At 42.9% G+C, this 12,704-nt stretch overlaps 1 protein-coding gene across 3 annotated transcripts in view; it reads right to left on the bottom strand.

Annotated features, from left to right (window-relative positions):
• ABCC8 (ATP binding cassette subfamily C member 8) overlaps window positions 1–12,704 on the bottom strand; it is a 1,340,683-nt gene that overhangs the window by 343,497 nt on the left and 984,482 nt on the right. For all 3 annotated transcript variants that reach the window (XM_078681060.1, XM_078681061.1, XM_078681059.1), the window contains one exon: window positions 2,267–2,360. In XM_078681060.1, the coding sequence (XP_078537186.1) occupies window positions 2,267–2,360 (94 nt within the window). The remainder of the gene's footprint in view (window positions 1–2,266; window positions 2,361–12,704) is intronic.

Here is a 12,704-nt window from a genome sequence, read left to right on the forward strand (position 1 = left end):
AACTATCCTGATTCCTATGAGGATATCATCCCTCGGTGGTCTTTCTTTCCAGATATAGTAGTAATATGGGATGGTGATTTCATCATCAGTCTACATCAGGTTATAGACGGATGGCAAGAATTGCCACATCAGCCCTAACTATGGAATAGTTTTCTGAAGTATTATGCCACAATACATATTTGGAGGTGTATCTTTCAAAATGTGCAGACTTCTCTTGGTATTCACTGTCTGTGACATTTCCTTCTTAATACACCTAATGATGTTGCTGGGGAAAGCTATTAATTATGCTGCATTATTCTTGAACACCAGCTGAATGCTCTTCTTTAACAATGAATAGGATTGGTCTCCTAGACTTCACTTCCCAGGATCCAGGGCTGGAGCAGCACCACATGGCAGGGTAGACTCACTGATGGCAGAGTCCAGGTGCAGATGCAAGGTTTTTAGAAGCCTGTTCAGTCCCTGAGGCTTCAAAACAAGAGGCCAGCCAATGAGCCCTTGGAGTAACTTTGGGTTCTGATTCCAAGAGATGCAGATCCAGCTCTTCTCATCCAGCAAGAGGTCCGTAGGTCAGCGCAGCAGGACAACAGTGTCTCAGGAGCTGCAGTCCAGCAGAGTGGCAGTCCTTGTAGCAGCACAGCAGTCCTTCTTCCTGGAGAGTATGCACAGGAACAATAGTGCAATGAAGTGGTGGTGTCTGGGGTCCATTTGAAGTGGGGGAGAAGCTTCTGGAGATTTCCCTTTAAAACCCCCAGGCATCCTGCCATCCCTGAACTGGCTCCAGACTACTAACTAAAGGAGTATGCAGCCCTTTATGTGGAGGCAGTACATTTTACCCCTCCTCAATCCAACTGTGCCTCAGTTTTTGGGACAGTATTCATTAGTACTTTACCTTTGACCTTCATTTTTAAAACATTATTGATCGACTCTGAAAGTGGTTTTGAAACTTTTACAAACTAACACAAGGCAAAATAGCTATTTTTGTATTAATGCTGTGGTGAAATTAGAACACATATATTTTGTAAAACTACACTTCCAGTAGTGCTCAGATTGAAATGTAAGCTACTTGAAAGGAGTTTGATTAAATGCATATTCTCTAGGTAGTTAGGCATTACTTACACAGGTTGGCAGAATATTTCGCCTAGAGACGAATAAAGAGGAATTTTGTGATTTTATTCGACCCATTGGATCAGAATGCACTATATTCTGCACTTGTGTTTTTACAGTGTCAGGGAGTGAGCACAGAGTGCTTACGCCCCTCATCTTGGCAGAAAACTACCCAACTTTTTAACAATGATAGTTCAAAATACCAAAACGTAGGAAACAATACGAGACAACTCTGAACTATATTCAGTGAATACTCTACGTGCCACTAGGAAGAAGATGCCAAGCAGCGACATCATCTGAGATTTTGTTTGAAGTCCACTGGGGGGGGTTACAATTCAGCGTATATTTTCACAGCTAGGATAGTTATAAGAAGACAATGGATACTTCATATTCAAAAGTTGACTACGTTCTAGAATCAGAGCAGTTCTGTAGATGTGATCCAGAGGCAGTCTATCTCTGAGGTACATTTCTATGAAGCTTAGTGCCCACAAAAAATATGTGACTCCTAGGGCCCATCCACACCAGCTTTAAGTGTATTGACAGAGACAATGAGCCTACTACACAGCTGAACTCCTCCTTGTACGATGTAAAAAAAATCCTACCTGAGACATTATTACAGTTATCTCTTCCCAGTCTAAGCTCAAATAGTCTGTGATTGAAAATATACAGTACAAAACATTGGTACGACTGCCCCACGGATCCACAAGACCAGAACTGGAGCAAGATCCTTCTCTTACCTTGCCTCCAAGACCTGGAACACCCTGACCCTCCACCTCAGGCCATCCCCGTTGCTGACCAAATTCAGAAAGGACCTCAATACCTGGCTCTTTGACTGACCCTTCCCGCCCAGAAGGATCATCACCTTGAGACCCTCACGGGTGAGTAGCCATGCTATATAAACTCCTGATTGATTGATTGAGTGTACAATTTCTATTTAGGAACCCAATCCTAATGGAGTTAATATTGCCTTGACAATCAAGTCTTCATAATTTTATTTACTTTGGTGTACCCTTGCATGGTGCATGAAAAGGATGAGCCTTTCTTTAAATGGTGCCTAATTATGGCTGGCGCTGTGGTGAGAAAAAGCCCAACAGTCCATGCTCCTGAACTCTGTGGCACAAAAATCATGTTTGACCATTTCTTATTTGAAAATGCAACCTACCTTCATCTTCATCATCTCTTAAAAGTTCTCTTGAGTACATAGCCCTGCGAAGATTATTCCTTTCCATTGCAGCTTTTCTTTCGATAATAGTTTCCTAAACATAATAAAAAAGCACTCTGTCATTTTAATATAGATCTTTAATATATTTGAATCTAAAACTGTCTTTGCATCTAAAAAAAAGACAAGCATCTCATAAAGGCGATGTTCATAAATTCAACTTCACTAATTTGTTATATAGCTAGTCTGCGTTGTTTATCTTACATTTGCCCTGAAAAAGAACATTTAAAGGCTGAATATTAAGGTGTTCACCTTTCTCTGTGTTCTTTGACATAAGGATGTTCGAATCCTCCAGCTATGCTTGTGTTGTTCCATACCAGGAGGAAGGTCATGTTTGTTAACCGCTTCAGCGCTACCGCGTTTACCTGCTGTGCGCGCAAAGAGGAGCAAATGGCTTGTTTGTGACAAAGCCAGCTCGTCATGAGCGCAGGGCAGGTAACGCCCATGACGAGCTGGCTTTGTCATTAGCGTCGAAGTGGTTAAATAACAACAGTCAAGCTGATCAAATTGATAGGAGCTGGCAGAGTAAATCCAGGTCTTGAAAGCATTTACCAGTGTGATCCAGTCAGAATCAGAATTCACTTCATTTGGCTGCAAACAGCCATAAAATCATACAAGACTTGCACAAATATCAATAAAATACATACCACATCTTAAAATTACTGCATCATAAAACACACAAATAAAATACATAAAATCATCTATTTTGGGGTAAAAATGACCAACAGTCTCAATAAAAAAAACAAGCTGAAACAAGGCCCAATAACAATTCATCATGTAGCAGCAATATATTAATTTAAAACCATCGACCTCCTAGAGCGAACTGCTACTTTAAGGAATTAAGGCACATATCACACGTTTCATCATCTGGTAGTGCTAATAAGGGTAGGTAAGCTTGAAAGCAGAGCCATAAGTTCCTGAGCCTGAGAAAGGGTATGAGAATTTTTTTTGAATATATTTTATACAATTCCCAATTTTTTTTTTTACATAGTTTGTTTATGCTTGTTAGTACATGGGAAATCTCTACGGTCGAGCTGGGATTGGTGCCCAGCCAGATAACAAAGGGAGTATTTTACTGTACCAGCCGGAACACTGAACAACAAGCATCTTTCCCAGCTCCTATTAGTATTCTGCAGGTAGTTGGTAGAAATGGCCCCGGGGTTAAGATATATATATATATAATATAGGGCCATATGTATCAAAATGTTGTTTGCGATTATTAAATTGCGAATTTTCAGCAAATCGCAATTTGAGAATAGCAAAATGCTATGTATGTGGGATTGCTAATAATTTTGCGAATCCCACATATTCCATATTTGGGAATCGCAAATTGAGATTCGCAAATAAGGAATACCTTCCCATTCATTCCCATATGCTAGGAGGCCCATAGGAATGAATGGGAAGGCATTCTCAATTTGTGATTAGCAATTAGAGAATCGCAAATTGAGAATGCAATTTCAAGGGTGCCAGGGTGTCAAAAGGACACCCTGTTGCACCCCTGAAATATGTATGTTTGCACATGTGGAGCACATACATGCCCTAAAGGCATGCATGTATGTGAATCACATGGCACTTTGAAAAATGCATAAAAGTGCATTTTCCAAGAAATCGCAAATTACCACAATCTTGAAGTTGGTGGTAATTTGCAATTCCTTACGGCCAAATCACACTTTTTCTGTGCTTCCTACATTGCATTTAAGGAATCGCAATTTGCGATTCCTTAAATGCAATCGCAAAATAGTGAATCTCAAATTTTGCAATTCCTTATTTTGCGAGTGGTTTTCTTTCTCATACATTCTGTGAATTTTCGCATTTGCGATCGCTATTTAGCTTGATACATATGCCCCATAAATCCAATCACTGAGCAATGTTCTTTCTCTCCGAGGTGGTTAGTATGGGGGGGGCATCTGGTTGACCCCCTTTAGCCCAACTTGTTTCGTGCTCTTCTTGTTGTGGTTGCGTGCCTATGGGGGTTTATGTGAATCTGAGTGTCTGTCTAATGCTGCCCACATCTCCATCTTAGCTGTGTGGCTTGGTGAAAGCTTTACTGTGATGTTATCGGCTCCTCTAAGGAAGCTGACCCAGTTAATCCAGCTCCTGAATGTGGCTTTGGCTGTGTTCTTCCAATTTGCTAGAATGGTTTTAACTGCAGCTGTGAGTAGGAGGTCTACTAGGTCAATGTGTATTTTTATATCCTATGTGATTCTCGAGTTCCTGCCGCTAGTTTACTCTTCCCTTTGTGTGATGAGGACATGAATAGCTGGCATTTACACAAAGGGCAATGTCTCAGACTCTGTAGACTCAAGATGCTAAGTATCTTGTCAGTGTTTCCTCCGGCAGGTGCACCCTTTCTGTTCCTGTAACTCAATTTATGTAATAAGCACGGTAAGTATTTTGCGCAGATGCCATCTTCAGCCATGTTGAGCAGCAGGAACATACTGGTAATGTCGAAGAGTTGCTGGTTGTCAATTAGACCAAATGTTGGTGATAAACTGCATATTTGATTCTGAGTTATGTCATGTTTTAAAAGGCAGAGTGCAGTACTTGTTCATGTCCCGGCTTCTCCACTCTCTATAGTATTTGACCCGTCTGGCTTTTCCAGGCCATTTAAAATGTACTCAGCCGGTCTCCTCCTTCTCACACAATACTAATCTTACTCAGGTTGGATCACTCTCTCCACCAGGCATACCTCCCAGCCTGCCCCTTTTTCTTGCCTGAATCTTTCCTACTTCGCTGGTTTACCCACCGACAATTTCCCCTGCAGTCTCCTCCTTTCCAATGAAAACTTCTCCAGCCCAGTTCCTTTAAACTATCCAATTTATGTCCACCCAGCCCACTATTCTGGTCCTAAACGTGTTCTACCGAGAAACTGTACATCCCAATTCTCATGCCAGCCCCGCAGCTGCTTAGGTATCTCAATAGCAACTTTTCCAGGGACCCATTGCCACCTCGCCGGGCTATGACTCACAGCCAGCCGCACAGAGAGGGGGATGGAGGAAGGGATGAAGGGACAGTCATGGGAGAAGAAGGTGGGCGTTGTACTTTGCTATCTGCTAGTAATAGGAGTCATAGTTTGCAGTGCAGAATTATATATATAAGCCTACCATCTAAGTTTCCTGATTGGAAGAATGTATTGGTATTATGGTTTGATTATCAATTATGACAAATGTATCCATCAAGCAATATTCATCAAAAATCATGAATTCAACTCAAGTTCAGGGCTTTTACAGTGTGGGTCTTAAAACATTTGCAGAAAGATAGTTGCCTAGCAATCAGTCGGAAATGTAACATTGTTTATTCACATTATGTAGTTATGTTATCTTAAAGGGATGTTATTAAGTTGCATTAGCACCATAATAACTATTGGCCTATAGAACTGAAACTGAATAAACTGAAGAACTTAATTGCTTTGAAATAGGTTACATTTTTTCCGAACAGCAGGTGAGACTGAGTACATCTTAGTCTGTAGGAAGGGAATCACACAAGGTAGGTAACAAAGAAGGCTCATATTTTTGTTGTTCAGTGACGGGGGGGTAACTAAATTAAATCGATTAGGTACAGGTTTTGTCCAATTACAAGGGTAAGGCAAACCAGGTTGTACCACTCCTTGGTGGTTGCTCGTTGCAAACAAGAGGTCTTCCAGATCGTATTCCCACGTCCCTTGAGTGTGGCAGCGATGGGAAAGCAGGAAAATGCCCGCCCCTTTGATTTCTCTCTGCAGCATGGGGTCTTTGGTTGTCTCAGGGAAAGCACAGCTCTATGGTGGTGGTGCTTGCAATTATCTCAAGTCGCTAAAATGTTTTTGATTCTTTGAATTTCATTGAGATGTGAGATCTTTGCAATTCAAAGACTAGCCATTTTATTCTAAACTGAGAGTTTGAGAGGTGCCTATCTCTTAAGATTTGAAAGACCCCAAACAGTGATTATTCACCTTCATTAAGAGGGTATTGGTCCAGGATCAGAAAGATGTCGTTTCCTTAGAGGAATAAAAAAGTCCTATCAGTCATGCAAATTGAATATCTGACTTAAACCCCCTACTGTGACCCAGGAACAAAAAAGCTGCCAAGCAGAGGCAGGCATCAGCTATAATGACCCATCAAGAAAACTGAAAAAATGCTGGTTCAAATACAGGGGACTTGCTCAACGCATGTCTGACTTAAATAACTAATTAATCAACATTTATTTAGCTCATATAGAGGCAATTTCTGAAACTCAGTTGCCTAAACCCAAATACAAATTACTTGGAAAGTAGATTATATAGGTGTCGTTGAGGAAGAGTGGCAGAGAATACTCATGTATTAAACATGGGGTGTTTTCTCAGGTTACCAATTAAAAGATGTTTCCTTCAGTCTTAGTCTCAGTTACAACTAACTGACCATTACTTGTGAAACTTAAGCCTTGGTTAAGTTCATCAAGAGATATAGCTAGCAAACCGCTACACTTATAACCAACTATAATTTCACTGCTATCGAATTCTACATACAACTCAACTCAACAGTGCAGTTAACTAGTTCCATCAGGTATATCGAATTCTAAATAATTAAGAGTAAATAGCGGATTTGTTTTCCATTGGTCATAGTGCCAAACAGACACAAAGTGTAAAGTTAAGTATACCATACCATATGTATACCATATGTTGTTGTAATGCATTCACTATGGAGAGACGGTAAACAGTACTGCATTCTCTGCATTGCTCACCTAGCTGGGACTTTATTTCTGTCTATCTCTTCATCACGGTGGGCCTGCTTGACAGTGATGTTTGACAGTGTCGGATTGGGAAAGGTGGGAAGTCGGGCATTGCCAAATTTTATGCCTCAGGGTGACCTGAGTTTTAGTGCCTGTGTAAACTGACCCAAGAGACTAAGGGGGATATTTACAAGAAAATGCCAGAGCACGGTGTTACTCCAAATTTTGCAATGCCCAACTCCGACATTTTCAAAGCGCAGAGATGCGCACTGGCACTAAAAACGTTGCCTAGTGCCAGTGCAGGCACCCTGCTGCCATGTTGAAAGGGTGTCTGTGCTGCAGGGGCGATTGTTTATGTGCAGGAAGGGGCACCTTCCTGCACATAAACAATAATTCATGCCGATTTCTCTTTCTATATGTGCTGGCGGAAGGAGCACACATCGAAGAGCAAAAAACAAGGAGAAAATAATAATTTCTCCTCGTATCGCCATTCTAAGACCTGGTATTACATGGCCTTAATTTCTGGTACTGCCCAGCCTTGTAAATCTGGGGCAGCGTCAAAAATCAATAGGTGGTGTGGTGAAACATCTACTGCAACACCTATTGCCCGCCTCTTTGCTGCAGCAAACTGCGGCGGAAGGGGGCATATTTACAAGGTGACGTTAAGCCACGTTAAGTGACTTAGCACCACATTATAAATATGGGGAATGGCGCAACGCCACCTAAGCAACAGAAAAATTAACACTCCAGTGGTGTTCAGGGCTTGTAAATATGCCCTTTACTTTCTTCCCAGTCCCCACCAGGCCACTTTAATATGGTGCCAGCATCATGGGCACTCCCCTGCAGGCAGTAAATTGAGGCTGGGGGGCAGATGTTGATTTGGCCTTTGGGGCATTCTCACCTCGGCGCCCTGCCAGAAGCAGAGACATTCCTTGCTGAACCATCATGTTTAGGCTATGGTAGGTGTAGGGAGGATGCAGGGCCGTCCCTGGGAGGTCAGGTGATTTTGTACCGTTGGGCCAGTCTCACCGAAACCCCCTGGAGCTGCATCAGTTGTGTACTCTTCTTGATCCCTCTCCTCCAAGGTCATCACCCTGAGGCTATAGTGGGCTACGGAGGGGGGAAGAGACGGGGACTCTATACAGACCAGGTGTTGTCACCTTGTTGAAGGTAGCTGGGGGTGTTTGCATAAGCCTCGCTGTGGGTTCACCTTTCCTGGAGGAAAGATAATTGGATTTAGTGTCAGAGCAGCTCACGTTAGAGTTAGGTTCAAGTCAGGGCGTCAGCTCAACATCCTGTGATACTGGAAATCACTTAATCTATATACCTAATATACAAATGCATTTGATTGTATGTAATATAACTGGTGCTCATGCACATTGCTCCAGCACCTTTGGGCTGCGCTCACACTACTTAAAACTTAAAAAAAAAAATAATATAAAATAACTGCAAAGATTCCAATGCGACTAACCAGATAATGATCCATCATAGGGACGATCAGGGAATGTGGCCACTTTTTGGGGGAGTGCCAGTGCCTACTTGTGATCCCAGTCCAACCCTGACACTTAAGAAAGATTTCTGTGAGTGTAGGTGTGGCTGTCTCCTGCCATTCTACTCAATTTCTATGAGTATCTCTGATTGTGCCCTGGGCTCTGCTAACCAAATCGGGATCAGTGCTTTATGTATAAGGTTTTCGGTATTTAGGTGTATTTACAAATGGTATACCAACCTACCTGTAAGCATCTACTATATAGTAGGGCATGTGGAGTTAGAGGCCCAGCAGATTTAATGCAGTTAAATGCACTCTGTTGCATTGTCTGCCGTCATTTTAAAGGCAGCCCTGCTTGCGGGCTGCTTTAAAATTAAATGATATGCAAATTCGTCTTTGGAATTAAAGGTATTTATTTATTTATTTGAGTTTTATATAGCGCTTGACAGACCCAGAGGTATCAGAGCGCTTTACATAAGGAGTAGCGAGTTGCAAGTTACAAAAATCTTACATCAGTTACACAATGATTACATAGTAACAACAAGAGTTACTAGCAAATAGCACATAAGGACACATGATGAAGCCACAGAAACACAGTAGTGTGCATTACTAGTGTGTGCCGTAACAGAGAGAGGAAAAGGAAAACAGGGGGGGGGAATACCTATAGAGTCAAGGCAGGCAGGAGGGGGAAAGTCCATCAGAGTGAACCAGGCAGTCAGTGTGAAAGACAGATAAACCAAGAAGAACCATGAAAAACAATGTCCAATGTCTGGCTGGGTAGGTGACGGCTGAGGGGTGAACCAGAACCAGACTCCCCTAAAGCTGCACAGGGCAGCTCCACCAGGCAATGGCCAAGGGTACTCGGTCTCCGAAGTAAGTACAAACCGTTTTGGTTTCCGCTCATGGGGCATCTTCAGAGTTCCATCGACGGTAGCAGTCCCAGTGTTACTAGGAAGCGCCGTCAGCCTCATCCTCCAGCTTGTCCCATGAGAGGAGAGGTGGAAGGGACAGCTCCGAAGGTAAGCAGATCGACCCCAATTCCCAGGAGAAGAATTGAGAGTACGGCAATTCAGAGTAAGGCATTGAAGCAGCGCTCCATGTGTCGGCTTTGTGAAGGAATTCGGACTCAGACCCAAAGTAGGTCCCCCCAGTGTCTCAAAACTCTGAGTGCTCCGCCCTTCTCATGTGGGCTCTCTTTCCTGAGGGGATGGAGTGATGGAGTCCTGTTGGCACTGTTTATTCAGGCTGCCACAGATAGGAGATGCCTCTGCCCACCCGTTAGCTTCTCAGACTCCGAGCCACCCTCCAGCTCCCCAGCCGACGTCCTCTTGGGGTCAGGCACCTACTGGGGAAGGACAGGCACTTGAGAGCATGCAGTTCTCGCACTCACGTTCAACAAGCGGCCGCCACCTATGTCTGGGATCCTGCCGTTTCTTCTCCGGACTCCGACCACTGCCGGTGAGTCCTCTAGGCCACCAGTTCTCCTACTGGGCTGTCCTGATCAGGGAGCCCCGCATTGCTCGCGGCTCGCTCCCGCTCACCCCAGCTGCCACCAACCTCAAGGCCAGCATTGCCTTCCGCCTCACGTGTCCCTGCCACAAGCCGCTATCTCCAAATTCATGCTGCTCGTCGCAGTTTGGGTGCCCAAGATCACTCGTAGGTCCGCCATTATAGTGGTCTTGACGCTGCACGGGTCTCTCCGCAACTCTCTCCCATTGGAAGCTATTCAGGACCTCTCTGGGCTACAAACCCCCTCCGGTGACCCTGCTACTTTCAGCTTCGCCTCGGAGTGATCTCTGCTCGGTTTAAAGCACCTCTTTCACTGGTTCTACAGGGCTCGGGACGGAGCCGGTCAGAATCAAGTCTGAACAGTCATAATTGTATAGCCTTAGGTACTTCCAAAGTCTTAAACTACCTTATTTTAACATATAAGTCACCACTAACATAGGTGTGCCAAGGGTAGGGAGCCTTGTCATTATAAGCAGGGATATAATAAAAGATATTTTATGCGCCCTAGTGAGGGATAAACTGCAAATTATATTTTTCCCCATTGTAGCACACTGGCACCATAGGCTAACATGAGAATTCTTTAATAAAGTATAGAAATTTACAGGACCAGCTAAAAACATTCTTCAAAGTATTACAATGATAGAATAAATCTAACAACCTACCAAGTTTATATTTATTATAACAATTACAGAAAAGAAGTTGTAGAGCTTTCTGTTCTGATGAACTAAAATCCATTCTTCCAGCAGCCTCTCTTGATTGGGCAGACTTTGGCAGGCTCAGCCAAACTGCCCTGATGAGATGTGAAGTTGCGAGATAAATGACATCTGATGGTATGCCACACTTAGGAAGAAGTGGTACTACCAGAGAGCAGCGCCCTGCACCCCAATGGTCAGGGGTTCCCCCTGCTTGTCATCGAAAAACACTGGATAAATATGTGGGCGCTGCCCAGCAACTCAGATCCCTGCCTGAAACTTCAAGAAAAAAAAGAAGGACTAGCCTGCTGGAATATTGGCCGGGACCAAGATGTTTGCACTCTGAATGACATTACCTGATGCAGACTTTGGAAACTACAGCTTTAAAAGAGGAGAAATGGACTCCCTGAAAGCAACAGTTTAAAAGAACTCCACTTGCATCATCTTCAGCAATAAGGAATCAGCTGTTCACCTCCAACTGGAAAGTTTGAATTTGTCCTGATCAAGCATGGCCAGAAGAGCCAAAGTAGCACTTTTGGCTTTTAGGCACTAGAAATTGTTTATTCTTTCAAAATTCATATCTCCAGTTGCCTACATTGGACTTTTGCCATTTTGGTGTCATTTTAATCATGAGAATATTTTGTATTGTTATGAAATGTTGTTGGATTGTAATTGTGTGTTGTGTCTTACTGATTTAATGTATTGTTTTTTTTAGATGCTTTACACATTTGTCTCCTGAGTTAAGCCTGCCTGTACATACCCAGCTACCAAGGGTTGAGCTAGGGAATAAATTATTGAGACCTTGACTGGATCTTATATTTAATAATTATGGCCTTATCACTAGTGGTAGGTATCTACCTACACCTGCTAATAAGCCATATTTCAACAGTACCTAACACATACTCAAGCATGAAAGCTCAGTAAAGTAGCCGCTTCTGCAGCAGCTGAAAGGCATAGGTTCTACTGAATAATAAACATAACATCTAGCTGAAAAGCAAACTATTGGAGATCATATCTAACTGTAAGTACCTGGGAGATTATATAGATGATAAGAAAACAAGTTACTTACCTGTAACTACAGTTATCCAGTATTGGTATCTTTCATAGATTCACATGCCTGAATCATTCCCCGTCGTCGAGGCGGGAGTCCCACGGTAAAAATATATACCATAGCAGTGCCTAAAAATCCTTTGTAGTAGGCTGGAAAAGACTAAAAGGCCTAACTAGGCCCAAAACTTAGCAGCCTATCTACCTCATTATGTAAAAAGACCTGAAAATAGCCTCAGTCAATCAGCTGTCCTCACCCTCTAGAACCTTCCCAGCTCAGGCAGTTCTCCTCAGATTTTCCCAGCACAAGTGAGAAGTAAGCATCCATAAAAATAACTGCTCTGTCGGGGAGGAGGGTGGCTGCATGTGAATCTATGAAAGATACCAATACTGGATAACTGTAGTTACAAGTAAGTAACTTGTTTTCTTATCCAGTATTGGGGTATCTTTCATAGATTCACATGCCTGAATCAGAGTAGCAAGCAGTGACATCATGCCTGTCGTTAGAGGAAGGTGGGAGACAAAATAAAACGTAACTATTCCCACACAACCTGGAAGGTTATAGAGCACAAACATGTTCAAATAACATATGCATTAAAAAACCTTCATATAGTACATTATTGACAAAGACAGCATTTGAAAATATTATAACAGTGCAATGAAATACATATACAAGAAATCTAATCTTAGTGAAGGAGATGCCGCAGTACCGCCTCTCCAACCGCTGTGTCATCATGAGTTGCCGACTGCAAACAGTAGTGCTTCGTAAAAGTGTGCACACTTTTCCACGTAGCAGCGCGGCAAATGTTCTCCAGCGTCACTCCAGCGAAAAGAGCCGTCGACGCTGACATCGTTCTGGTGGAATGCGCTTTAACCTTTCTTGTCAAAGGTTTGTTAGCTTTTTCGTGACAGAAGAGAATTGTAGATGACAACCATCTAGCTATAGTCACCTTAGTTA

Source organism: Lissotriton helveticus, chromosome 3_1, assembly GCF_964261635.1.
Source record: "Lissotriton helveticus chromosome 3_1, aLisHel1.1, whole genome shotgun sequence".
Classification (NCBI taxonomy): Eukaryota; Metazoa; Chordata; class Amphibia; order Caudata; family Salamandridae; genus Lissotriton; species Lissotriton helveticus.